Source organism: Heloderma suspectum, chromosome 1, assembly GCF_057233095.1.
Source record: "Heloderma suspectum isolate Gila_16-S chromosome 1, 16-S_ref, whole genome shotgun sequence".
Lineage (NCBI taxonomy): Eukaryota > Metazoa > Chordata > Lepidosauria > Squamata > Helodermatidae > Heloderma > Heloderma suspectum.
The window spans coordinates 78,717,889-78,741,635 of record NC_139458.1 but is presented as its reverse complement, the minus strand read 5'-3'; the positions used below and the strand labels follow the sequence as shown (position 1 = coordinate 78,741,635).

At 42.1% G+C, this 23,747-nt stretch overlaps 2 protein-coding genes across 4 annotated transcripts in view; one reads left to right on the top strand and one right to left on the bottom strand.

Annotated features, from left to right (window-relative positions):
* The first annotated feature begins 2,174 nt into the window (after window positions 1-2,174).
* PIGH (phosphatidylinositol glycan anchor biosynthesis class H) lies at window positions 2,175-17,970 on the top strand. Of its 3 annotated transcripts, XM_084848471.1 has the most exons (5): window positions 2,175-2,368; window positions 5,443-5,652; window positions 6,379-6,462; window positions 8,983-9,094; window positions 17,938-17,970. In XM_084848471.1, the coding sequence occupies exons 1-4, from the start codon at window positions 2,189-2,191 to the stop codon at window positions 9,061-9,063; spliced, it is 555 nt and encodes a 184-aa protein (XP_084704597.1). In that variant the 5' UTR covers window positions 2,175-2,188; the 3' UTR covers window positions 9,064-9,094; window positions 17,938-17,970. The 3 variants fall into 3 exon arrangements, with proteins under 3 accessions (XP_084704597.1, XP_084704586.1, XP_084704607.1); XM_084848460.1 differs by lacking the exon at window positions 17,938-17,970 and having other exon boundaries at window positions 8,983-10,963; XM_084848481.1 differs by lacking the exon at window positions 17,938-17,970 and having other exon boundaries at window positions 5,524-5,652; window positions 8,983-10,763.
* PLEKHH1 (pleckstrin homology, MyTH4 and FERM domain containing H1) overlaps window positions 10,270-23,747 on the bottom strand; it is a 72,430-nt gene continuing 58,952 nt past the window's right edge. Inside the window, exons 24-30 of the mRNA XM_084848450.1 lie at window positions 22,633-22,733; window positions 21,967-22,108; window positions 20,197-20,339; window positions 19,107-19,236; window positions 17,894-17,980; window positions 16,599-16,745; window positions 10,270-15,487 (exon numbers count right to left, since the gene is read on the bottom strand). Of these exons, the coding sequence (XP_084704576.1) occupies window positions 15,293-15,487; window positions 16,599-16,745; window positions 17,894-17,980; window positions 19,107-19,236; window positions 20,197-20,339; window positions 21,967-22,108; window positions 22,633-22,733 (945 nt within the window). The 3' untranslated portion in view covers window positions 10,270-15,292. The remainder of the gene's footprint in view (window positions 15,488-16,598; window positions 16,746-17,893; window positions 17,981-19,106; window positions 19,237-20,196; window positions 20,340-21,966; window positions 22,109-22,632; window positions 22,734-23,747) is intronic.

The following is a 23,747-nucleotide window of genomic DNA, read 5'->3' as shown; positions in this document are numbered from 1 at the left end:
TAAACTAATACATTAAATGCCCATCATAAATATTTAAAAAGTAAAATTAATAGAAAACTTCAGACAACAGAGCAATATAATGAATCTGGTAACTGTATATAAACCTAACCTACTTAGATTACAATCCTGTACACACTTACCTGGGAGTAAGTCCCATTGAACTCAATAAGGCTTACTTCTGAATAGACATGCATTGGATTGGTTTATAAATGTACTTGGTTGTACTGGAAATATGCATGTGAATGAAAAAGAAGTGAAGAAGTTATCAAGAAAGCTGTCATGGGAGTAAAATTTGATTCCAAGGTAAGTTATTTTGGGAGTCTGAATCTACTCTGAACAGCCAGCGTTGTCCTTCTGTTTCTTTCACCTATGGGAGAACACAAACATTTATATATAAAATAGCCTCACAAGACCTCCACCTTTCCAGTGATGGCTGCACCCTTCTTTTTGGAAAATATTTATTTTGGTCTCTGAAGAGCCCCTGATTAAATCAAGATAGGGGCTAAGAACTCCTCCAGGAAATTTGTTTTCCAGCCTAGGATCCACCCAAATCTATCTGCCATGGTTACCCCTCAAGAATCAACTAAAACAGAGTGGACAACTTGTTGCTTTCAGATGTTGTTGGAGTGCAATTCCCATCATCCCTCACTGTTGGCTATGGTGGCTAGGGCTGATGAGAGTTGCAATCCAACAACATTTGGAGTGCCACAAGTTAGTCACTCCTGAACTAAAATAATTGACTTCCAGTAAGGAAAAGAATGGGAGAAAGTATTTTTATTAAACCAAACAAAGACATTACATAATGTCATCGGTAGTATTCTTAAGATTATATAACATTCATAACTGATATGCTTCATATTTGTGTACCAGAGATATGTACATTTGCTCATTTTTTCTATATATGAAAATGTCAGCCCAACATGTGGCTGCTGTGGAAAAAGGCAAATTCTATGTTAGGTATAATCAGAAAAGGAACTGAAAATAAAATTGCCGAGATCATACTGCCCTTATACAAATCTATGGTGCAACCACACTTAGAATACTGTGTGCAGTTCTGGTCACCATACCAAAAAAAAGATATTGTAGAGTTGGAAAAAGTGAAGAAAAGGGCAACTAACATGATCAAGGGGCTCGAGCATCTCCCCTATGAAGACAGGTTACAACAGCTGGGATCGTTTAACTTGGAAACAAGGTGAATGAGGGGAGACATGATAGAGGTGTACAAAATTATGCATGGTGTGAAGAAAGGGGACAAGGAGAAATTTTCTTTCTCATAATACTAGAACCAGGGGTCACCTTATAAAGCAGATTGGTGGGAGATCCAGGACAGATGAAAGGAAGTACTTCACACAGCACATAGTTAAACTATGGAATTCACTACCACAGGATGTGGTGATGGCCACCAATTTGGATAGCTTTCAAAGGGGGTTGGACAAATTCCTGGAGGAACAGGCTATCAATGGCTAGTAGTCTTGATGGTTATGTGCTACCTCCAGTACCAGAGGCAGTGAGCCTATGTACACCAGTTGCTGGGGAACATGGGCGGGAGGGTGCTGTTGCGCTCGTGTCCTGCTTGTGGGTTCCCAGTCAACAGCTGGTTGGCCACCGTGTGAACAGAATGTTGGACTAGATGGACCCTTGGTCTGATCCAGCACGGCTCTTCCTATGTTCTTTTGTATACCAGTAATAAACATAAATCGTTTCCCTTCTCAAATCCGTGCTCGGCCGGTCACCTCTGTGACGAGGGCTGGGGATACGTTTCACGAACTTGCTTTTATTGTGTTTGCGGGACCGGACGAATGACCCGCTGAGGTTTGCGAGCTGAATGAAGAAACGCCTTTCCAGCCGAATAACCTTGCCTGCCAGGTGGCAGCCGCGTCTGACAAAGACGAAGCCAGCAAGCCATGCTCTGAGCACGTTGATGGGCCAAAGCTCGAATCCGCCACGCAGCTGCCCCAGGCGCATGACGGCGCGGGGGCTGCGGCCGCCGAGCCGGCCCTCGCGGCCCCGGCAGCGCCGCTCGCCTCTGCAGCACGAGAGACAGCTCCTTGGCAGGGCGGCGGGGCGGGGCGGAGCTTTGCTACCACCGAGCTGTCGCAGGCTAGAGTAGAAGGCGGACGTTAGGACGGATGGAGCCGCTCTGCGCACGTGGGGCGCCCGTTCTCGTCGCTCCCGGGCTGGCTGGGAAATGGCGGAGGAAGAGGGGTACCTGGCCGTGTCCGGGGAGCGCATCTCGTTGCAGCGCCGCCACCACAGCGCCTCCTGTCGGGAGTTCCAGGTGCGCGGCCCGCGGCTGCAGCTGCGCTCGCTCAGCGCCGTCACGTGCTCCGTGTGGCTGGTGGCTTATGGGCTCTTCGTCGTCAGCCAGGTACTGGAGCGCGGCCCTGGGGCCGGCCTCTCCCTTCCTCGCCCGCCCCGCCACTCGTGCCCTCGAAAGAGCCCCAACGGGCTCTCCTATAGGCCTGGGCAAGGGGCTGCCCAGTGGCCTGCCATCTCGAGGGATGCCCCAAATATTTCAGCAGCCGCTTTTTCACCCCAGCCTCTTGGCGGCTTCCACATCCCTTCCCGCTCTGGTTTCGTATTAACTGGCAGGCCCTGTGCATGTTTCCTCTGCATTCGACTCAGCAGTAAGTTCCATTGAATTCAGTGGGGCTACGTTCCAATTAAATGGGAGGCTTAGTGGATAAGACGCTGAACTGCAGACTGGAAAGTCGGCCGGTCAGCAGTTCGAGACCCGAGTGCTGCGTGACGGAGTGAGCTCCCGTCTTCAGTCCCAGCTTCTCCCAACCTAGCAGTTCGAAAGCAAGAAATTGCAAGTAGATAAATAGGCACCGCCTCGGCGGGAAAGGTAACAGCGTTCCGTGCACCTCGGTGTTCAGTCATGCCAGCCACATGACCACGGAAGCGTCTTCGGACAGCGCTGGCTCTTCGGCTTAGAAACAGGGATGAGCACCGCACCCTAGAGTCAGACACGACTGGTTGGGGACACCTTTACCTTTACCTTTTTTAAGTACTCGCAGGTAAGTGTAATTAAATGGGACTCCCAAGTCATTGTGCATATCAGCCTTCCCCAACCTGAAACAGAAACCAAATGCACAGTTACAAGATGAGGGATATGTGGCTCAACAACACTACAAGCAAGAAGGATCTTGGAATTGTTGAGGATCATAAGATGTGTTGGACCACAACTTCTGTTATCCCCAGCCATGTGCTCATGGAAGTTGTAATCCAATACATGTGGAGGGCACTAGGTTGGGGAAAGCTGATCTAGGGAGCTCTCAGTAGTGAGGAGGGTGTGTGGCCCTTTTCCACATCTATCTCTCAACTTCTAGGAACAATTCCTTCTACTCTCCAGCCACCCTATCCCCACCCTAACTCCCTTTATCTAAACAAAAACCTGTTGTGTGGATTTGTGTAGGCCAGACAGGATACCCTGGAGAAGATGCTGATGCTAGGGAAAGTGGAAGGCAAAAGGAAGAGGGGCCGACCAAGGGCAAGGTGGATGGATGGATGATATTCTGGAGGTGACGGACTCGACCTTGGGGGAGCTGGGGGTGGCGACGGCCGACAGGAAGCTCTGGCGTGGGCTGGTCCATGAAGTCACGAAGAGTCGGAAGCTACTGACTGAATAAACAACAACAAGCATTTTGATTACTTGAAGTTCTATCTAGTCTATCCCCTCAAAATGTTAGTATATTTGACACCTAAACATTTTCCACCAAATTATCCGATGTAAATAGATGAAGTTCATCAGACATGTGCACCAAACCAAAATAATAGAAGGCCCCAAAGCATGTCTTGTTGCCAAAGCAAAATGTATGTATGTAGGGTCTGGCGGTTCCAGTCTTGCCCTGCCTTCTACATTCCTGAATACAGAAAGCACATTAAAACAACAACAACTCACCACCAGCACTGTCTTGATTGTAGCAATCTGAATAAATTTGCTACGACATACCTGTTGAATAGAGAAATGATAACCAAGACTGCAATCCTGTATTTGCTTACTTAGGAATAAGTCCTGTTAAGCCTCATCACAGGATGACACTGCACAGGAAGTATTCTTATTCCTGCTTTATAGAAGGATTTATTTATAGAAGGGTATTGGACAATGTCCAGTGCTACCCGTGTGCTAGAGGGACCTACCACTAGTGCAACGGGGAGCTAGAGCTTTGTAAAGTAACCAGAAAGAGCAGAAACGCTGATTTCCAGAATGGGACGGGTAAGCAGAGCTCATTGAAGGGAGTTCCACTGACCTGTGCTGTGCCAGAAACAACATTTCCATTTGTTTCTAGGGTTGCTTTTGGAAGTGCTAGTTCATGTTGCACTGGCAGTAGGTCCTGTAGGCGCAACAGAACTAGCAGAGGTGCAGCAGCAGTATTGGATACTGCCCATTGATGCTTAGAGTGATTAAGTATTAAGACAGAGCTATTTTTTCAGGTTGCATGTTGAGGAAGGAGAACAAAGTTTGCTGTGTGAGGTCATGTTTATCCACCACATTTCCTGATTTACCAGTTCAGATTTGCTAATTAGAACTGCATTTTGACGTACAATTTCTCGGGAAAGTCCCATTGAAATCAGCAGAATTTACTTGCAAGTAAACATGCCCAGGATTGTGATGTAGTTTATAAAAACTGCCGTGCAAAGGAAGAAGCCCTCCAGCAACAAAGGAGTGAATTAAAACAGTATAAACAAGTGGAAGTTAAGTTTGTCTGTATGTCCAGCATTTGAAATGTTGCAAAGGCTTTGGATTCTGGTCTCCTATAACAGCACATTCCCTAAAATATGTGCATGGGGTTGGATCTAACTTCTCTTCCACTAACAGGAGCATTCCCCGAGTAGAGCTTTGCTTACAATGCTCCCACCTGTGGAAAGCGGGGAAGGCAATCTTTGCCATCCCCAGTGCCTCCTCCCTCGCTGTTCTGGAGGGTTCCCCAATGCTCTGGAGCAGATTTTCAGAGGCAGTAGAGAACGAAGATTGGATCCTTCCCTGTTCACCCAGCAGAAATGCCCTGCTGGATTGGAAGCTGTCTGCGCATAGAAGGAGCCCTTCTATCTGTGGAAGGAAGACCCTGGATCCAAGCCATTCCCTATAGTTATCAGTATTTATATATTTATACATCGTTCGATAGTCCATGTTCCTATGCTGTAAGAATAGATTTTAAATGTACTTCTTAACTGTTAATGGTTTCATGTTATATGGTTTGGTTTCCCCTCTTCACCTCTAAGCACAAGGATAACATGCACAACTGTGTATTTATACAGTTGCTATGTTTGTGTGATTTCATTCCATATTGTTAAGTAACTTACATGGGCTACCCTTCCTTTGGAAGGTTGTTTTATAATTATTTCAATTCACTAGATAATTGGATAGAAACAAAAATGGCTTCTGTTTGGTCAGTTGCAGAATTTGGTCTTATGTTCTTGACTTGTTTTCCATTATAGAACAGCGTGGTGCTCTCTGCTGCTATATTTATCACACTGATTGGCTTGCTTGTGTACCTTCACTTTGTGAAAATTGATCAGGAGTCTCTGTTGATCGTTGGCTCACTTGGAATACAGATGACTTCATCCTATGCATCTGGCAAAGAGAGCACAACATTTATAGAGATGAACCAAGTAAAAGATATGGTTATCAATGAAGCTATCTATATGGTAAGCATTACGTGCTGCTTTTTGTTTTGTTTTGGCTACAGTACTAATTAAATATGATTTGGGCTTGTGCTTAAGTTCCTGATTCAGTTGGCAGATGGAAGGTGAGGGCAGCAAACCTCTTTGTTCCTCTTCCTCTGCTGGCCAGAAAGAGTCTCCAAGATGGCTGCAATCTAAGACACCTTACTGATCATTATAGTATACCTGTACCATCTTGGACACATTTCTACAGCTAGCAGAAGAGGAGGGAGGATGAAGTACACACAATGAGGAGGAAGTATGGTGGAGCAGGGGAAGGGGCTCATGAGTAAGTGATGATGGTAGATTGGATGTATGCTTTTTTTCTTCAGGCATTGTTGAGATTAAGGACACCCATTGGATGAGGGAGGCTCATGTGTGTTCAGGATTGTAGTGCCTTGCATTTTCTAGTACTGGAGGCCAAATCCTAAAAGCAACCAGCTAAGAAAAGCAACATCTGATCTTGTGCTTTCTTCTGATGTTTGTAGGAGGCTTGGAAGTTGTCCATTAGATAATGTTTCAGTGTAATTTGTTGGAAAATTCTGCACTTGCATTTCAATGCTATTATGAAGAAGTGATCACCCTGATACAACGTAGATAATGACCTCTTATGCTAGAGTTGTGTTTATTTTAAAGAATAGACTTTTATAATTGGTAATGCAGAACACCAACTTTCACATTGTTCTATTTGTGTGTTATCTGTTTTTGTAGCAAAAGGTTATCTATTACCTGTGCATCCTTCTCCAAGACCCTCTGGAACCTCATGTTGTTACTGAGGTAGTACCACTCTTTCAGGTGAGTCCATAGTGTATTGCTGGGGGCCTTACATTTTATGTTTTCCCTTACCTGCATGTCCTCGGAGCCCATCTGTTTGATTTCATTATTTCTTCAATGGGAAGTGCACATGAGTGTTAGAAAGGACAGGGAATACTTGCTAGGCCATGCACAGTTCACTATAGCTTCTTATTTTCTGAACTATGCACAGCTACAGAGCACTGTTTTTTACGTGATCTTGCTATCAACCTGGTGTCCAGGAACACAGGGTATGTGTTAGTTTGAAATTTACTGACTTGCAGTAACTGCATCTTCGATATAGCAGTGACATGCTCAGCTGAGCATGGATTGACTGCTGAACTTTCTAGATAGTTAATTTTGCACAGGTAGGTGGGGCGGTAACCCTTGTCACCCTTTGGTGCATTTAAGCCCTTGTTTTTCTCAGTTATGTCAGCTCTAAAGAATACAATTTACCATCTCACTGAGCCTATTAACACTTCTATAATCACGTACTAAATTAACCTGTTTTTCTATGAGGCTCCCTGTGGCAACCTTCGCAAAGAAAGTTTCCAAATGGACTTTATTCTAAGAGATGTTCTAAGAGGAGCTCAAAAGTCATTAGAGAGCAAAGGATGGGGGATGGGCTGCAAAATGAGGTTAGGAATAAAAATACAGAAACATTTGTTCCTTAAATTTTGGTTGAGCTCAGTAGTAGTAGAACATCATAATTTTCTGCCTCTTCTTCAGTGTTAGTGTGAATGGAGTTCTAGAGAACTATTTATTTTGTGGTTGACTACATCAGCAAAGGTAAATTTCAGATGAACCTAATAAATTCAGGCCTTTAAAACTTTTCCCTGTGATTATTCACATTTTGCCGTTATTATTTCAAATTTATGAAATTATATGTTTATTTCACTTGTGTTTTGATAGCAACCTTAGAGCACAATCCTGTTGAGATAGTCAGTAGCCTCTGAAGTCAGAGGCTGCCGAGTATCCAGTGCAGAGCAGCTGGAGCACAGAGACAATCCTTGCCTCCATGCTCTGGCCGCCCTGCGTTTTTGGCTAGATGGCTGGTTTTGGCTGTCTAGCTGGAGAGCTTCAGAGTGATGGGGGGGGGAGGCCGCATGGCGCATAGGAAGCTGTGCAATGTGGCGTCTGTTGTCCCCTCCCTGGCCCCGGAACCACCCCCTTTTCCACATCTCCATGCTGTGTTTCCAAGTGCAGAGACGTAGCCGGCACAGAGAGAACCGTGCTGGCTGTGATGGGGAGGGGGTGGGGAGCACGGTTTCTGGTGTCTAATGACCAGAGAATTGCTCCCTCCATCCTTGAAAAGTCATGATAGACATCTTTTAAATTAAATTACTCCCTTGGGATTCCTAAGAAAAGCCCCATAGACTGTACACAAATACCTTTGGGGCAATATGTGGACTATGTTGGGAAAGATCACAGCACAGACTGAACAGTGATTCACAGTAAAATAGAATATGATTTTATCAGACTGTATTTATTGCCTGTCATTATGCAGTCAGGACTGTACTTGCAGATATTTAGAAATACAGTTATACAGGTGCCTCGCCCAATACAGATCTGCTCATATAAGAATGTCAAAGATATTAAAGATTAGTATAAATACATTATTCAGATAATTGTCTGAATGATTAATGCATAAATTACAGGTTGCAGTGTGGTTTTCTAATTGGTTCTGTCCTTGGTAAAGAATCTAAGTATTACACATTATTTGGGCAGTGAATAAACAAATTTCCTATAAACACCATGACCAGGTTTGGACAATATTTTGTGGCTTATCATGGGTATTTAACCAGTTATGAGCTGCAGCGCCCATGGGGTTTGAGGGTTCTTTGTATTGTGCAAACCTGGCAAGTGTGGGTTATGCAAAGGTTAAATAATCCTTGCATAAAACAGACCATGGGTTCTGTGAGGGTTGTTTATCCATCGCATAATCCACGCTCGCCAGGTTTGCACGACACGACAACCCCCAAGCAAGGGTTACATATTCAAAATGATGGCTGTACACACCCGTGCATACTGCCACCTCACTGTGGATTAAATAACCCACAATAGGCTGTCGTGTTGTGCAAACAGCCCCTGTATCTTTCTTACTTATGCAAGATAAACGGTATCTACAAGAAATTTCCTCAAAATATTGTCTATTTTGAATTAGGTGATTAGTGTGTTTAAAAAAGACAGTTAATTGTTCCTTTGGGTATCTTTAACCTGTTGACAGTTTTAAAAATGGCACAAGTGTAGCAGCAGTGAAAGATGCATGAAGGAGACCCTGGTGACAGAAACTTCATAGTTATGGAGCAGGCACAGTACTGACGATGGTCATACAGTCATCACTTTCTGTGCAGACTGAGGAACCATCCTCACCCCTTGAGAGGGATGATGCCTTTTCTTGCACTCCCCCGGTAGCCATGCTTGCTTTGTGTGAAGGTTTCCCACTCTTTCAGCTGCCACACGCAACCAGAATTACAATTCTTCAGCCATCTGAGCATCTCTCATCTCCGTTTTTTTTAATAGAGCTCCAAACCACGTTTAGACTGCCTTGTAGAAGTGTATAAAAGCTGCCAAGAAATCCTGGAGCAGAGGAAGAAAACTTGACACCAGCTTTTAATGTGAAACTTCTATCAAGGTAGAAAATTTGATACGATGCCAAGATTTCCTAGGAATATTTGAGAAGGCATTCACAGAGAAGCATGTTAATGAACTTGGCCATGTGGATAACTAGATGGCAGTGGATTCTAATGACCCAGGGAACATTGCTAGTGCTTTCTTGGGCCAGGATTGAACGTGCAACCTTGGAGAAATGTCAGGGGGAAAGAATTACTAAGTCAGGCCCCACATCTTCTTTTGTCAACATGATGATGTAAGAAACTCAATGATAATCTGATTTTCTGTCAAAAATTAACTCTACTTAATGACTGGAAATCTACAAGGAAGGTTCAGCAGAAATGGGATGCAAGCAGGGAACCTACCCTCTTTCTTTATAAAAGTTCATGGAAGAAGGAAATCTGGCAGTACCATTACATTTTGTTTTTCAAGGGCTGATCACTTGTATTATGGGACCTGCCTGTGCCCATATGTTATACCTACTTACATGCTCAGGTTGGTCATTAGCATTATGTCATTGGTATTATTTTATGGAAATGCTTGTAAATAAAGCCCTTCACTAGTTTGTTTTAGACATCGTTGGCTGTATCCAGTATTGTGACGTCTGTATGAGATCATCTGCATTGGTCTAGTTCACAAGTAGTATAGATTTTTTCTGGATCACATGAAGATTTGGCTACGATCTAGAGAACCACACATTAACTCCAAAGGCCCAGTGGAGTTTTAAATACTTGAACAGCAGCCCTGTCTTCCCTACTGCCCAGACAACTGTAAGTGAAGCTGCATACACCAGAGAGAACCTTCGTTCAGTAGAGAACCTTCGGCCCAGGAGCCAAATCCGGCCCTCTGAGGTTCCCCAGAACTGCTGGAGAACCCTTTCCCCCAGCCACTGATTGTTTGGTGGTTTCTGAGGTTTGTGCTGTTTTTCCCCTTTTCTAAAAGGTTGAAATGCCTCTCCTAAAGCTTAGTTTCTGGCAGTAAGAGCTTTAAGCTACACTATGCTGGTATCTTTGGCATTTTGGTCCCATCCCTTTTGCCTGTGGCCCCACCTCTTTTGCTTTCAGCCCTGCCCATCAGCAGAATGTGGCCCCCCCAAACTTCTCAGAAATGGAATTTGGCCCTCCATCTCAAAGAGGTTCAGCACCCCTGGCTGACACCATCCAGGAAACAAGCTAGTAACAAACTCTGATAAAAATAACAATAGAAGAAATATCTTTTGCTTTATTGGTAGTCACATTTATTAGCATCACCATCTTCTCATTACAGTATGTCACATAGCCTTTTATGTACAGGGCAGTAGTGGTGAAAACAAAGGATTCTTTTATTCATGCTACAGATATCTCATGCTGCATCTAATATCCAGTTAGGACCAGGGAGCTGGTCAAAATAAAAGTGAATAAACTTTGCTACAGTGGAACCATACAAAGCTATCAAGGTATCTATAGAGTTTTCGGAATTCAGATAAACTATAAATAAATATGTAGTAGCATGACAGCCTGTGTGAATCTGAGGAAAGAGAGTTGGGTTCCGATATCACTGGGATCAACTAGTATGCTACTATATTTCAGCCTCAGTTCCCCATCTGTAAATTGGGAATATTGAATTTATAATGTAGTTGTGATGGCAAACAATTAAAATGTACAGTACTTTTAATTTGCAAATTGCTATATAAAAATTAATTAGCACTCACTAGTGCGAGGTGCTTCTTGGAACCGTATGCTCAGCATACATGAGAGAATGGAGCGCATACATTTGACTGTCAATGGGAGCAAGCTGAAGGTTTGTGTACTATCAAAGGAACAGTTTGAATCTGTACAGTATTTCCAATCTCCTAACCCTAAACACATTACTTGGAAGTAACTTCTGTTGAAATAAATGGGACATACATTCCAGTCTTAACCGCATTGCTTGGGAGTAAGCAGTGCCAAGAACAGTAGATTACTTGGCTCCCACAGCGAGCTTCAGCTACAGTCAGAAAAATTCAAACTCTAACTCAGATTGTCACACTGTTTTTCCTGCAAATATAAAAAAATAACTTCTAAAGCAGTGGTTGAGGTCAGACAGCCTATAGCTGTTCAAACAATCTGTAGGTAAATGGCCCTAACCCACATGAGAAAGATTATGGAGTGCAAAGAAAGCATCAGGGGGTTATCTGCTTCCTGTCACAATTTCATCAGCCCCTGCTTTTTAAAAGTTAGGACCTTAAAAAGATATGGTCACACAATATATATTGTTTTTAGGATACCAGAGTCCTTTGTAATTATTAATTTATGCTTAATTTGAAGCTGAAACAAAAGCCCCAGTCAAGAGGTAGACACACACAAAGGTATTGCATATGTCTACAGGCCCAAAGGAGTGGATAGGGAGGTGTTTATCCATCTGAATTGCAAGATGGACATGAACACGCCATGCTGTCAGCAGCATGCCAGGGTCTGATGTCTGCTTTTAGGCTGCTACTTTGCTTCTGGATGTCCACCTTGCTGAGGAGGCACATCCAGATGCACAGCTGCATGCAGCCTGTGTGTGCAGATAATCTAGCAAGGAGAACAGAATGCATAAGGCTCCTCTTTGCTCTTTTGCGGGAGAAGTGTTTCCTTTCTAAGGCCTTTCACTCCATACGCTAGTTACCATACAGCTTGCTCATGGATTCTGGATAATGGGTATACTAATCAAATTAAACATGAATGGTCTGAAAATTCTATCTTTGTAATAGGAAAGCAATTCAAAAACATAGTACAAATCTGGGTAGGTAGGTGTATAAGGGTCACAGGAAAAAAACCCAGTAATAATTACAACTGATGTCACAGCTTCCATCTATTGGTTTTGTCACAAATGATCATTGGAATGAGTACACTCCATTAGTTAGGAACGCAAGAAGGATAGCATTTTTAGAAATATATTTGTTTGCTAGCCACTCCCCCTTCTTTGAAGGACGCAGGAGCTCAAAAAGTAACTATTGCTAAAAAGGAGGGATTTTGTAAAAACATCCCCCTAGCTGAAAAACAAAACATCATATACCTTTCATTTCAAAGTGATCCCAGTCCCAATGCCAGTAGTGAGCACATCCAGAAATAAATACAATACAGTGGTTACAACATTACAAAGCACGCACCGGAGATTGTGCATGATAAAATGCACCTCTATAGCGAGAGCCCAGGGATTGTCCTTTATGTACAGAAGGTAATGCTATGGTATAGGATCTCTGTTCTGCAGAAGACATTAGGGATATTCTCTTGCAGTCACTCAAGCCTTTACCAAATCCCCCCAGAGCACATGACTACCTAAGTTTTACTAACATGTTGAGTTTTCCCATCCTTATGCTATACCATGGATGAAAGCTGCTCCACAATGGATTGAGAATGTTTTAGCAAAAGCCATTTCTTTTTTCTCTATACTTAGTCTATAGTCTAGGCAACATACAATACTACAGTTGGAGGAAACCCCTTTGGATCATCAAGAGCAAGCTCCCACCCTAAGACTAAGTCAGCCATTCCTTAAGGATCTCCCTCATATACCTATCCAGCTTTCCCTGAAGACAGTCCAGTAACTGTTTAGGCAATTTGCTCTATTGCTGAGTTACTCTTATCAGGAGTTCTCTTATCATCCTTATCCAAATATTTAACCTGAGTCCATCTTCCTACAGCCCTGACCCAATTTCCTGTTCTTAGTGCATGGAATGCATCATTGATTTCACACATCTTTTGGACATCTTGTAAATAAATGTAAAATTATCAACATATTCCTCATGCAACCTGATCCTAGGCAAGTTTACTTGGAAGTACGTCCACCCATTTAATGGGACTTACTCCCAAGTAAGAGCGCATTGGATTGCAGTCTTAGCTTTCCTTTCTTTTGGTTAAACATATCTGGTTCCTTCAGCCTCTCTTTACAGGAAGTCTTCTAGAACTGTGATCATCCCCATAACTGTCATTTCCAGTTTCTCAACATGATCTGCATTCTGTATGTACAGAAAAGAACACAGCATTCCACCAAAGGCCTTCCCAGTGCCAAATCGATTGATACTACTACTTCACAAGGCTTTTATTAAGAAATTCTATATTACAGGAAACGTGAAGCTGCAGCTGTAAACAGCATACTCTTATCAGTTTATCTCCTGTAACATATATAGCATGACTCATGGAGCTGGTTCTCATGATCACCATGACTTAGGCCACAGTGACTTGTTTAAGCCATGGCATGTGCCATGTACGATTTGAATAATCATTGCCCAAGCACAGCTTGTGTCATTTGAACCCAGGCAGCGTGGCTTGTTGGAGGGTTAAACAAATAACCCAACCATAGCCTGGGCGCCACGGCTTAAGCAAGCTATGGCTTGTTTAAGCTGTGGTGATTGTGTGAAACAGGCCATGATGTGACATTGCCACATTGTGCATTTCCTCACCTCTACACATTATTGGCTGCCACTAGTGTGAGCACTTTAAAATGACATTGGCCATTTACACAACAATATCATAATGTTGACTCACGTTCACACTGGTATCCACTATAGCTCTTGACTGTCCAGCTGCCTAGTTAAATACACTCTGTCATCTACACACACACGGACACACATGCACGTCATATAACATGGGCACTTGTTGACATGTTTTTTACTGCTTTCAGCATAATGCTTCAGTTTGAGACCATTTTCAAGTTTTGGTTCAACCATTAAAGCAGGGATGACCAACCTCCCTGTATTCTTCAGGCCACTTCAGACTGTGGTCTAGGGGCCAGAGTTGCATTTTGCAGCACACCCCCAGCCCCCTCACAAGCACTTGGGCTCAGTGATAATGTCAGCACCACCTGGTACCACCACCTAGGGCTTCACAAATCTGATTGCATATGCAGTGGGATTTGACTGGGGTGTGACTATACCCCATAAGGAAGAGAGAGCTGTAAACTTTAACAGTACAGAACATCACAGTGTCTCACAAACAATGGGGAGAAATTGTCCTTATGAATGAATTTATGGGCAAAATGTTTATTATACTTTGAATAAAATTTGGTAGGGCTATTAGAGGGCAGATAAAATTACTTTGAGGGCCTGAATGTTCCTATGTTAATCTGTCTCTGGTCCTTCCAGTCAGTTTCCCCCACCCTTAGGTACTAAATAGTATGCTTGTGAAAAACAGGAACAAAAATCACACGTGCTGGGGGAAAACCCTCAACTTGGCTATTTCTTCTTCTAGGCACTCTCTTTAAAAGCAACAGTTCTCCTGGCAGCCACACACTCCCTTTCTCAGAGTGCTAAGTATTATATGAAATTATATATCAGGTACAAAAGTCCATTAGGCTGGGGAAAACCCATAACCCAGCAATTTCCTCTCCCCAGGCTGTTTCTAAAAACAAGCAATATATACTCTAGTAACCGCCCACTAAATTGTGTGAAGTCTCCGATTCAGAGTGTTCGACACTTACAATACTGTCAGCATCCCTCGTGATTAGTGTATGATTGCAAGATGGCCATGCATTGGATTTTAAGTAAGGCTAAGAGGGATACAGTATAAACTCATTTACTCAACTCACTTCAGGGGATGAGATAGGGAAACCAAATGTTTGGGAAAACTAGAATTTTAGTTGAATAGGAGTGCTGTTTTCATAGGGGTTGTGTGGGAAAGGCAGAGAGTAAAGTTGGGGAATCCAAAGATGAATACCCCAAATCATGTTTCCTGAGAGGTTTACAGGTCAAAAGCAGATGAGTACATATTCAGGAAAAAATGAATCAATAGCTGAGAAACACACAATTAGTATTAATGACAGCAAGTTTAGAAATTAATATGAAAATTCTAGTAGTAGGGAGGGTTGTCTGAGGCATGATGCAGTATCTAGAGGACAAGAAGCTAAAGACAGCAACCCCAATATGTAAAGAGGCTGTGAAATCTGCAACTTCAATGCAATGCAATGGAGTTATTTGAAGAGGTGGAATTTAAGGTGTGATTGGGAAGTTGTTGGAGATAATGCAGATCTTAAGGCAGAAAGTAGCAGTAACAAAAACTGTGAAAACAATTACCTAACTTGTTCAATATACACCCCCACCCCTGCTCTAGTTCTTAAGGAAGAAAGGGTGTCTAGCTCTAAAGAAGCCTCTAGGAATGGTGCGCTGCACCAAGGAGGTAGACCCGGAGTCTGCCTGATTAACAGGGCACATAATCAGTGAAATCACAGCAGTCTTCAATTCACAGTATGGCAAGGCAACTTCTAAAGGCACTTGAAACGGTCCTTACAGCAGAGTAGGCGCCTTAGTGGTCCGGGGCAGGGAAGGAAAGAAAGACCTGCTTTCAAGTTCCATGAGCTTCACAGAAGGCGATGTACTCCATGGTGCACTGATGCTTGGAGCCAGTGGTGCAGGAGGCAGGCGTGGTGTCAATGAACAGCAGTTAATGTAGCTGGCAATAAGGAGAGTCACCTCAACAATCTGTTGGGAGGAGGAAAGGGAAAGAGCATTCCAATAAAATGCATTTTCTTGGACCTGTTGTTGAGTTGACTTTTCAGTAGAATTAGTGTGTGCCACAAGATGACCTTGTACTGAGTCAGACAAATGGGCCCCTCTAGCTCAGTTATGTCACTCCTGACTGTCAGCTCTTATACACAGTCTTAGGTAAATATTGTTTCCAAGCCCTGGTACCCAAGAGCCTTTAACCAGAGATGCCATGGAGAGAACCTGGGAAGACTTAATACGCATTCAAGTATGCATTTTGTTCGACACACACATGCATGATTTATGTTCCACCTGTGTTTTTAACATTTTTGGAAAATAATGTTATGTGGCAGACCTCACATAAGGAAGTTCTGCTGACCTGCCTCCTTCCAGAAGTGAATGTTGCCCCTGGAAGCACTAAATCTCCCTTGCATAAGCAGTGGACACCGCTTGAGGAAGGGAATCTGTGGGGTGCAGGAGAATAGCCAGGGGCGTAAGCATCCTGTTGGATTCTGCCCTCTATGTTCCACAGAGGAGTTTGCATAATACGGTTTTACTATAATTGTAGGTCAGTTAGCAAGGGTGTATGTTGTGGTGACCTATGTCTTTCTGTTGGAGAAACACACAAGAGAGCAATAATTAGGTTACAACAGGGAATGCAGGGAAATTTGGCTACTCTTAATGCCCAGAGTAGCCAAATCCTAGATCATACTTTTAAGATTTTTCCAGTGCTTAAAATAAAGCTACTTCATTCTTATTCTGCATTAGTAATTGAATTAGATGCAAAACTATACACAAGGGCTCAGGGTGAGCAGCATTTATAAACTATGAATAAAATAATAATATTAATAAATATACAACTAAAGCAAACTCCTCTACCAGCCACTAAATTAAAGTCTCTCATCACCTTGGGAAGTTTATCAGTTCTGGGAGATATCTAGAAGACACTTCAGAGCTGTCACTCTGTATTTAGTGCACCAAGTACACTATTATATGTCATTCCCTGCTGATCATATCCAGAAAGGGAAACATCAGCTGTCTGTCAGGATTTCATATTCATTTTTGCTTAGTAAAACAAACCTCCCTGCACTTCTTGCTTTATACTCACCTTTACAGTTGCCATTGCAAAAAGTAGCTTTTCAGGTCTGGCTTTACCAGAACACCTGTCCTTCACTTGACTGACGACAACCATAAAGTCATCATGACAGCCACCAAAAGTCAGTACAGAAGAGTATGAGTAAGCCAGTTTTAAGTGCTGCATGTAAGCAAAAGTCAGAGAGTTAGAGAAAAAAGTTGCTATGGAAGAGGACTGGTCTTCCATCCCCTCTCCTATGTGTTTTTAGTACTTGCCTGAACAGCAAGTACAGACATGTTAAGAACAGTGTCAAAATCTTTTAACGTATAGAACATTGACATCTTCCCAAGGTGAGCCATGTCAAGGGCTGATTTTCACATTATATTTTTGTATCCAGCGGTCCACATGTGCACAAAGAATAGAAGGGATCACTCTAAGTATATATTTTCATTTTGAAGCAAGTATTGGGAATATGGGATCTGCATTGGTTTCTTGACATACAATATGGGTCAGTCCTCACATCTACAGCCCCACTTATATTATCATTTTGTTTTGTGCTTTCCTTGGCAGAAGCAGTGTGAAGTTCAAGGTGGCCTTAACAGGGTACACTTCCTATGAAGGAAAAATCTTATCCCTCTCTAATAATCAGTTTGTTTACAAAATGTTCAGGTTAAGCAGGCATTATGGGAATGCAAAAAAGAAGCAGAGAGACAGGCCATGCTTATGCCAAAGCAATGTCAACACCCTAATATCCAACAATTGTGCTCCAACAATCACCAGGCCATGCCAAAGAAACAAAGTTTCTTTGTTTGGCATACAGCAGCAGTACGGCTCTCATCATCATATGTGCATATTTGTAATGGGAATGAACCTTGGTGCACAAAATATAAAACATGGAAATCAGTCCCCATTCATTAATAGTTTTGAATCTGTCAGTCTGAATTTGTCAAATGAGATTATGACGACCGTAAAGTGCAATAAAATCCAGGTGGATAGTTAAATCATAAATGCATATATAATCCAAGACTACATGTTGGATCAGTTAGTAGACTGGCTTAAATGAATTAGAAGTTGACGTTACCCATGACTCTAAAACAGCGTTCTCTGTTATTGTCTGTGGGTTTGGTCTTCGTAACCTTTCCTAAGGAAATAATTGATTTTTCCTGATTTAATAAGAACACCTGATTTAAACTGAGTAAACTAAGTAGTTCTGTTCTATCATCAGAATCAGGGACAGAAGATATGTCCTATTTCCATGCTGCACAGTTATTGAAATGTGATCCTGGAGAAAAGAACTTAAATTCCTCTGCTGGTATTTTTCACCATACCAAAGTATTATATTCCAGTATACTGATCCCATCTTCATTCACAGCTATCCACAGTGGAGAGTCTTCCAAAGGAGAAGGTAGGACAGGCTGGGGAAATAAGATATATCACAGTAATTCCATTATAATGTCATGTTATTATGGTCAGGTGATGACCATAGATACTTGGGGTAACAAGTGCATATTATCTGCTTTATCATTATACCTGCTGAAGTTTGGATCATAGTGTGCATTACTCTGTTTCTAAGGAAATACTTTCTCATTTTAATTATAGAAGAAAATTTAGGACAAGCTACACAGATTCTAGATTTAGTCCTTAGCGTAAGCTAATATTTTGATACTAGTGCAATCCACCAGTTCAATGGAATTACACTGACTTTGACTATGTAAAGTAAATGGATTGTATGTTGCAGCCCTAATTTGGGTTATTTATAGTTTTACTGGAAGTCTCTTAACCACACACCTATTTAATATCCTCCTGTAAATAAATCCCACCTGAATGGTGATAGAATACAGCACTTTTGGCATAACCTGGAGCTACTACAAGCATTTTGCTACAAGGAAAAATCAGTTTCTTCTCTTGATCAGAAAGGTTCTTAGATTCAATTTCAGCTCACTCAAGTTTTCACAGACTTGCCTTAGGCAAGTCACAGTCTCTCTGCTTTTTAAGACATGAAAATTAATGATTCCAAGATTGTAAAGATAAACTATATAGAGGCTACAACACACTTGCACAAAGGGGAGTAAGCCCCTTTGAAAACAGTAAGACGTCTGAGTAAACATGCATAGGATTGTGCTGCAACTCAGTCTACATACTAAAAGTGATTAATTATTACTAATAATGCAAGAGTCCTCTTACTGGATTTACTATGTAAGTGTGAAATCTTCCAAAGGAAGAACTGAAAAATCAGACTGAGATCATTTCCCCAATACAGATTTGCCCACTTAAAACTAGTTTCATTACAACTTCCAAAGGTATTTGTGAAGATACTGTGACCCCTAGTGGTAGGGAGATCACATGCTTAACAGCTTGGAAAACAGAAAACAAAGGTAGCTGTGTTGCCTCTATCTATCCTTATTTTTCCCCACTAAATCTGTCATTTTTCCTAGAAGGGAAAAAAATCCAGTATTTCCCCCCAAAGTGATATTCTTACTACAGTTATTATAGTTCAACAGCAGTTAAAGAGTATTCATGTAAACAAACACAGATAACAACCTTAGCAGTAAACAGTTTGGCTCCAAAGAGGGGCCATTTCCGAGCCACAGTCAAATAGATCCGAATGCATTCTTGCATAGAACATCCCTGCAGCACCATCCACTTTGCAGCTAATCGGTCAGCCAGCCACCTATAGGAATAATACCAATTTATCGTCTTTAATGGAAGACTAATATAGTCATTTTTAGTATCTGCCATCCTAAAGGACTAAAAAGAGCACTTTCAAAATAATAGGTAATGAATTTATTACTGTGCAGCAGCCTTTAAAATGAAATAGTGCAGAACATAAGCTATTTGTATGCAAGCCACTGGTGGTATAATATGAGAATATTTTTTAAACCCATTCAACCTTTGTTTATGTCTCAATCATTACCAGATTTCAGAAGCTGGTCTCTGATTTACATGTCTGAAAAATGGGTCACACGTTATGCTTGGATGTGAAGTTTGCAAATTTAAAAGTGCCTGCTTTTCCCCAGGAACAGGGGTCAAGTTTCAGAAGAGGCTTAACAAGGAGGAACATAAATTTGGATCTATAGTAGACCAGAGGTGGGAAAATTTGAGACTGTAGTTTATAGAATATGAGTGTTCCTTTTTGTCTTGGCCAGTTGTACAATCAGTAATCAGGACAATTAGCAAAACTAAGAGTTGAGTTTAGCTATCTTTTTTTGACACAGAATCTTATTTTGAAATAAAGTTAAAAATAACAGGCAACAAAAAAGAACACTATCACATAACAGTACAGCAAGAACATTAACTAAAGGGAAAAGGAAAATCACTGATTACAGTTCTTCGTATATCCTACGTACACTTGTGAGACAATTAGAGTAGAACAGCTTAAAAATAAACTCATTAACTATTGAGCGAATTTGGATGTGTAAATTATGTAGCCAAATCATAGTCAGGAAAAAAATGCATCTGTATTTCATTGGAATGTCAACCTCTGTTATCCAAATCTATGCAGCTAGTTAGAGAAGAAAGCATAAAAAGTGCTCTGTCAAGAATTTGTAGATTAGAAGTGGTCGATAACGATATTTTATTTGTGGTACAGAATGCCATAGAGCTGAATGCAGACAGGCATGCTCATGCTTACCGTAGCTGCTCGGGAGTAGTACTACATTTGTAGCACTTGGGATAGAATTTGTCCAGGACCTGCTGGAGAAGATACTGCATTTTGGAGTGGGATGACCCCCCAGGGCTTGACGGCACTGGTCGATCCAAATCCCCATATTCCACCTAAAAGAAAAGGTTGAAGATGAGTGTGGAAAACTGAATTACAGTACAATGTAACAAGCACGTGTGGGTTTGTGTATGTGCGCAAGCATGTATTTGCACATGCAAAGAAACATAAGCAACCATTGAGGACAGAAGAAGTCAGGGAAGTCCTTATTGATGTCTAAACAGAATACCAGAATTCAGGCTAACAAGTGAGACTTGCAACAAAATGTTGTAGTGTGGAGTGCTCCTGTTTGGGGTTCCAGCTAACCATGCCCTCTTCTAGAGTACTTCATTTCCTCTTCCCTGTCCCCCCACCACCACCACCAACAGACACTCAGTATTCTACAGCCCTCATTGGGCTGTTGGTTCCCTTAAGAAGCTTTTGTACTACTGCAAATCTTGGGGCTCCTCCCAGTATGCTGATACCTCTCTGTTGTTTCTCACTGGCCCCTTTTTGAATGATAATAATCCTGGCAGCACTCTTCAACTGAGCTTGCTATTAGTGGGAGTGATTATTTGGACTGTAGGAAAAAGCTAATCATGCAAGGATTTGTTTTTATCATGGCCAATCAGACCACTGATAAGCAGCCTGGCCAACCTGATAAAAGGCCTGAGGAGGTCCTTAATTCTGAAGCATTAAGTGATAAGGTGACTTCTGAGCAATTGTAGCCTATGGAATACATATTTCTTTCCAGTCCTGTTATTGCAGACATGAAAAACCAGACCTGGCCTTGCAAAGATATGCTATTTCCTCATTCTGCACACAAGATCTCTGTATCATTTCTGCTTGATCCTGAGGTCTCCTCTACTTTCCCATAACCCTGCAAGTGATCCTCAGCTTGTTCCCTCTGCTAAAACCTCTTAGGACCAAACTAAACATGACAGGACAGTTATGTATGTGCCTGCCCTCTTTCATGAATAAAGAGGGGAGTAGCAATGTACTTCTTTTTTGTCTGATGACCACATAGAGGAGGGGAACAAAAACCACCCCTCTTCCTTGCCTTACCTTTCTGCATTCTGTGGATTTACCCAGTTTGCTCCTGGTCCACCTTCAGTACTGGAGGTGAGCTGACAAGGAGAAAACCGCTTGGCGCAGCCAAGTGTAAGGTGGGCTCAGCTTCCCTCCCCTTTGCTCTTTTTAATATGTGTAGACTGTTTACACCTACTTCATATGGGAATAGGGCAGACACGAGGACAAAACAAACACAGCTGCCCTGCCACATCTAGCTTGGCCCTCAATTATCCTAATATCCCAGGGACAGCTGGTACTCACCCACCAACATCTTACCTTTGCTGGTCCTTCCTCACCTCCCTGTAGAGTCAGCCCCTTTGTTTCCTTTGCCTCAAGCTACTTTTGTCCTTCATGGTATTCATTACACATTGGTGCTGTAGGAGGGCAAATCCCTCCCATCTGCTACTCACAAAAAAATTGTTTCCCCTTCCGTTCTGTCACCTAGGGCCACCTGGCTGGGTAAGACAAATCCTACAGAGATAGAACACCCTGTAGTGGCCATATGGAAATAAGAATCCAAGCTCTGCTTAGCATTTCTCTTATAGCTGGAGGGCACTGGTATTTCACTGCCTTGGAACCGCTAATGACCCCAGTGTGCCTTAATTCCGCAAGCACAAGGGTCTGACCGCTTACCTGAGCCATCAAAGCTGCCATTTCCATCGCAAGCTCCTTACTGACCGGGAATCTCCCACCGGCTATTTCAACACTGATCTGGAAAGCCAGCAGCAAACGCTCTCGGTCTGTCTCACCTTTCGCTTGGCTTCGAAAATACAATCTAAATTGGAGAAAAGGTTTTTTTTTTTTAATCAAGATCTAAACCTGCAGATTCGTGCAGGTTTGCATTCTGCGTGCTTCTGATGTGAAGACTGCGTTCCTGACAAGCGTCCATTCTTTCTGTTCCTTTCCCCCTTTAGCCTCTTGTGCTGAATCCTTCCTTAGATTGTTTTGGCAGGGACATGTCTGCTTCATTTCTATTCGGCACTTGGTGTGAGCCTTAAGCACTATAAACTGAGTAACGACACTTTCACATCTTGTTTTCCCCCCGGCCCCTATATCCAACAGCATCCATAATGGGACATGCTGGAAAAGTTAAAATTAGGAGACAACAGATTTGAATTTGTGCATGCAAATTTGAGGTAGGAGAATTTTCTTGAGAATTTCCCCTAATCTGTTTCCATTACAGCTACATAGAAGAACTAAAAATATAAAACTGGGATTCACTGAATTACCTTAAGCAATATAAAACATATGAGTTTATGACCAGACTGATAGAATCCCAGCCAACAGTGGACACAGTACCTGTTTTTATAGGTTAGTTTCACTGTTCTTGTGCCACCTTCATATTTTCCAGGATTCAGTTCTCTCAGAGCTTGCTCCCACTTTGAAATGACATCACAGATCTTTAAAAACAATAATCAAGGAGATGGAAAGAGGTTGAAGTGATACAGAAACGTCAAGCTCAAGACATGCATAAAAAAGGGCATAGGCCAGGTAATATGAGTTTGGACTCACTTCTGTGAAACTGGACATGAATTCTTATCACTTAAATAGTAAACAGCAATTATTTTTGCTATATTTGTATCCCATCTTTTCTCCAAGTTGCTCAGGGTGGCATAACAACCTTGTGAGGTGGGTCAGATAAAGACTTGCCCAAGATCAGTGAGCGTCATGGCTAAGGTGGTATTTGAACCTAAGCACCAACTCATTATACTACTGGAGTTGCTTTCCTCCAACTTTGAATCTATGCTGTCTCAAAGGCAGAACTGGTCCAATCTCCTCAAATATGCCCCATATGTAGATCCAGTCCTAATTTCATATCTTAGCCATCAGCAAGCCAATCATCCTGGGTTAGAAAAAAAATCAAATCCCTAGGTGAAAGTATCAATATTCTACAAACCCAGATAAGCAGCCTCAGATTTTTCTAGCCCTGATCATCAATAAAATCAGAGATCAGTTGCTATCACAGACCTAGTAGCTGATGGGCTGATTTGGTTGTCTAATGTGCTTCTCACACCTAAATCCAGCCCTGGGATCAAACATGTTAACACTTCAGTGCTTAATATGTCACTACCAATATGCCACATATTAATATCCAGGCCTATAGAGATAACAAAGCAGGGTACTGGGAATTGACATGAAGTTGCTAGTGTTGTTTTCCAATTTCGCTATGGAATATTATACTCAAGCAGTAAGAAGGTCCCTGGCAGACCATCTATTGGAACACTTTTGTATAACTTAAGATGGTGAATAAACTCGACAGGTTTCCACACAATTTTAACTGGCCCATTTACTATCTGAGAGGCATTTCTTCCCTAAATAGCTACAAGAAACTTTGCAACAGAGATAATGCTTTTAACTGTTTCTTTGGAAAAGAATGCAAAACTAATCATTAGGAGGAGAACCAATATCAACAT

Bases quoted from the DNA above. Each gene is read 5' to 3' on its own strand.
- PIGH (XM_084848471.1), top strand. From the start codon at position 2,189: ATGGCGGAGGAAGAGGGGTACCTGGCCGTGTCCGGGGAGCGCATCTCG. The intron at 2,369-5,442 runs GTACTGGAGCGC...TTTCCATTATAG, and splicing joins GGCTCTTCGTCGTCAGCCAG to AACAGCGTGGTGCTCTCTGC. The intron at 6,463-8,982 runs GTGAGTCCATAG...TTTTTTTAATAG, and splicing joins AGGTAGTACCACTCTTTCAG to AGCTCCAAACCACGTTTAGA.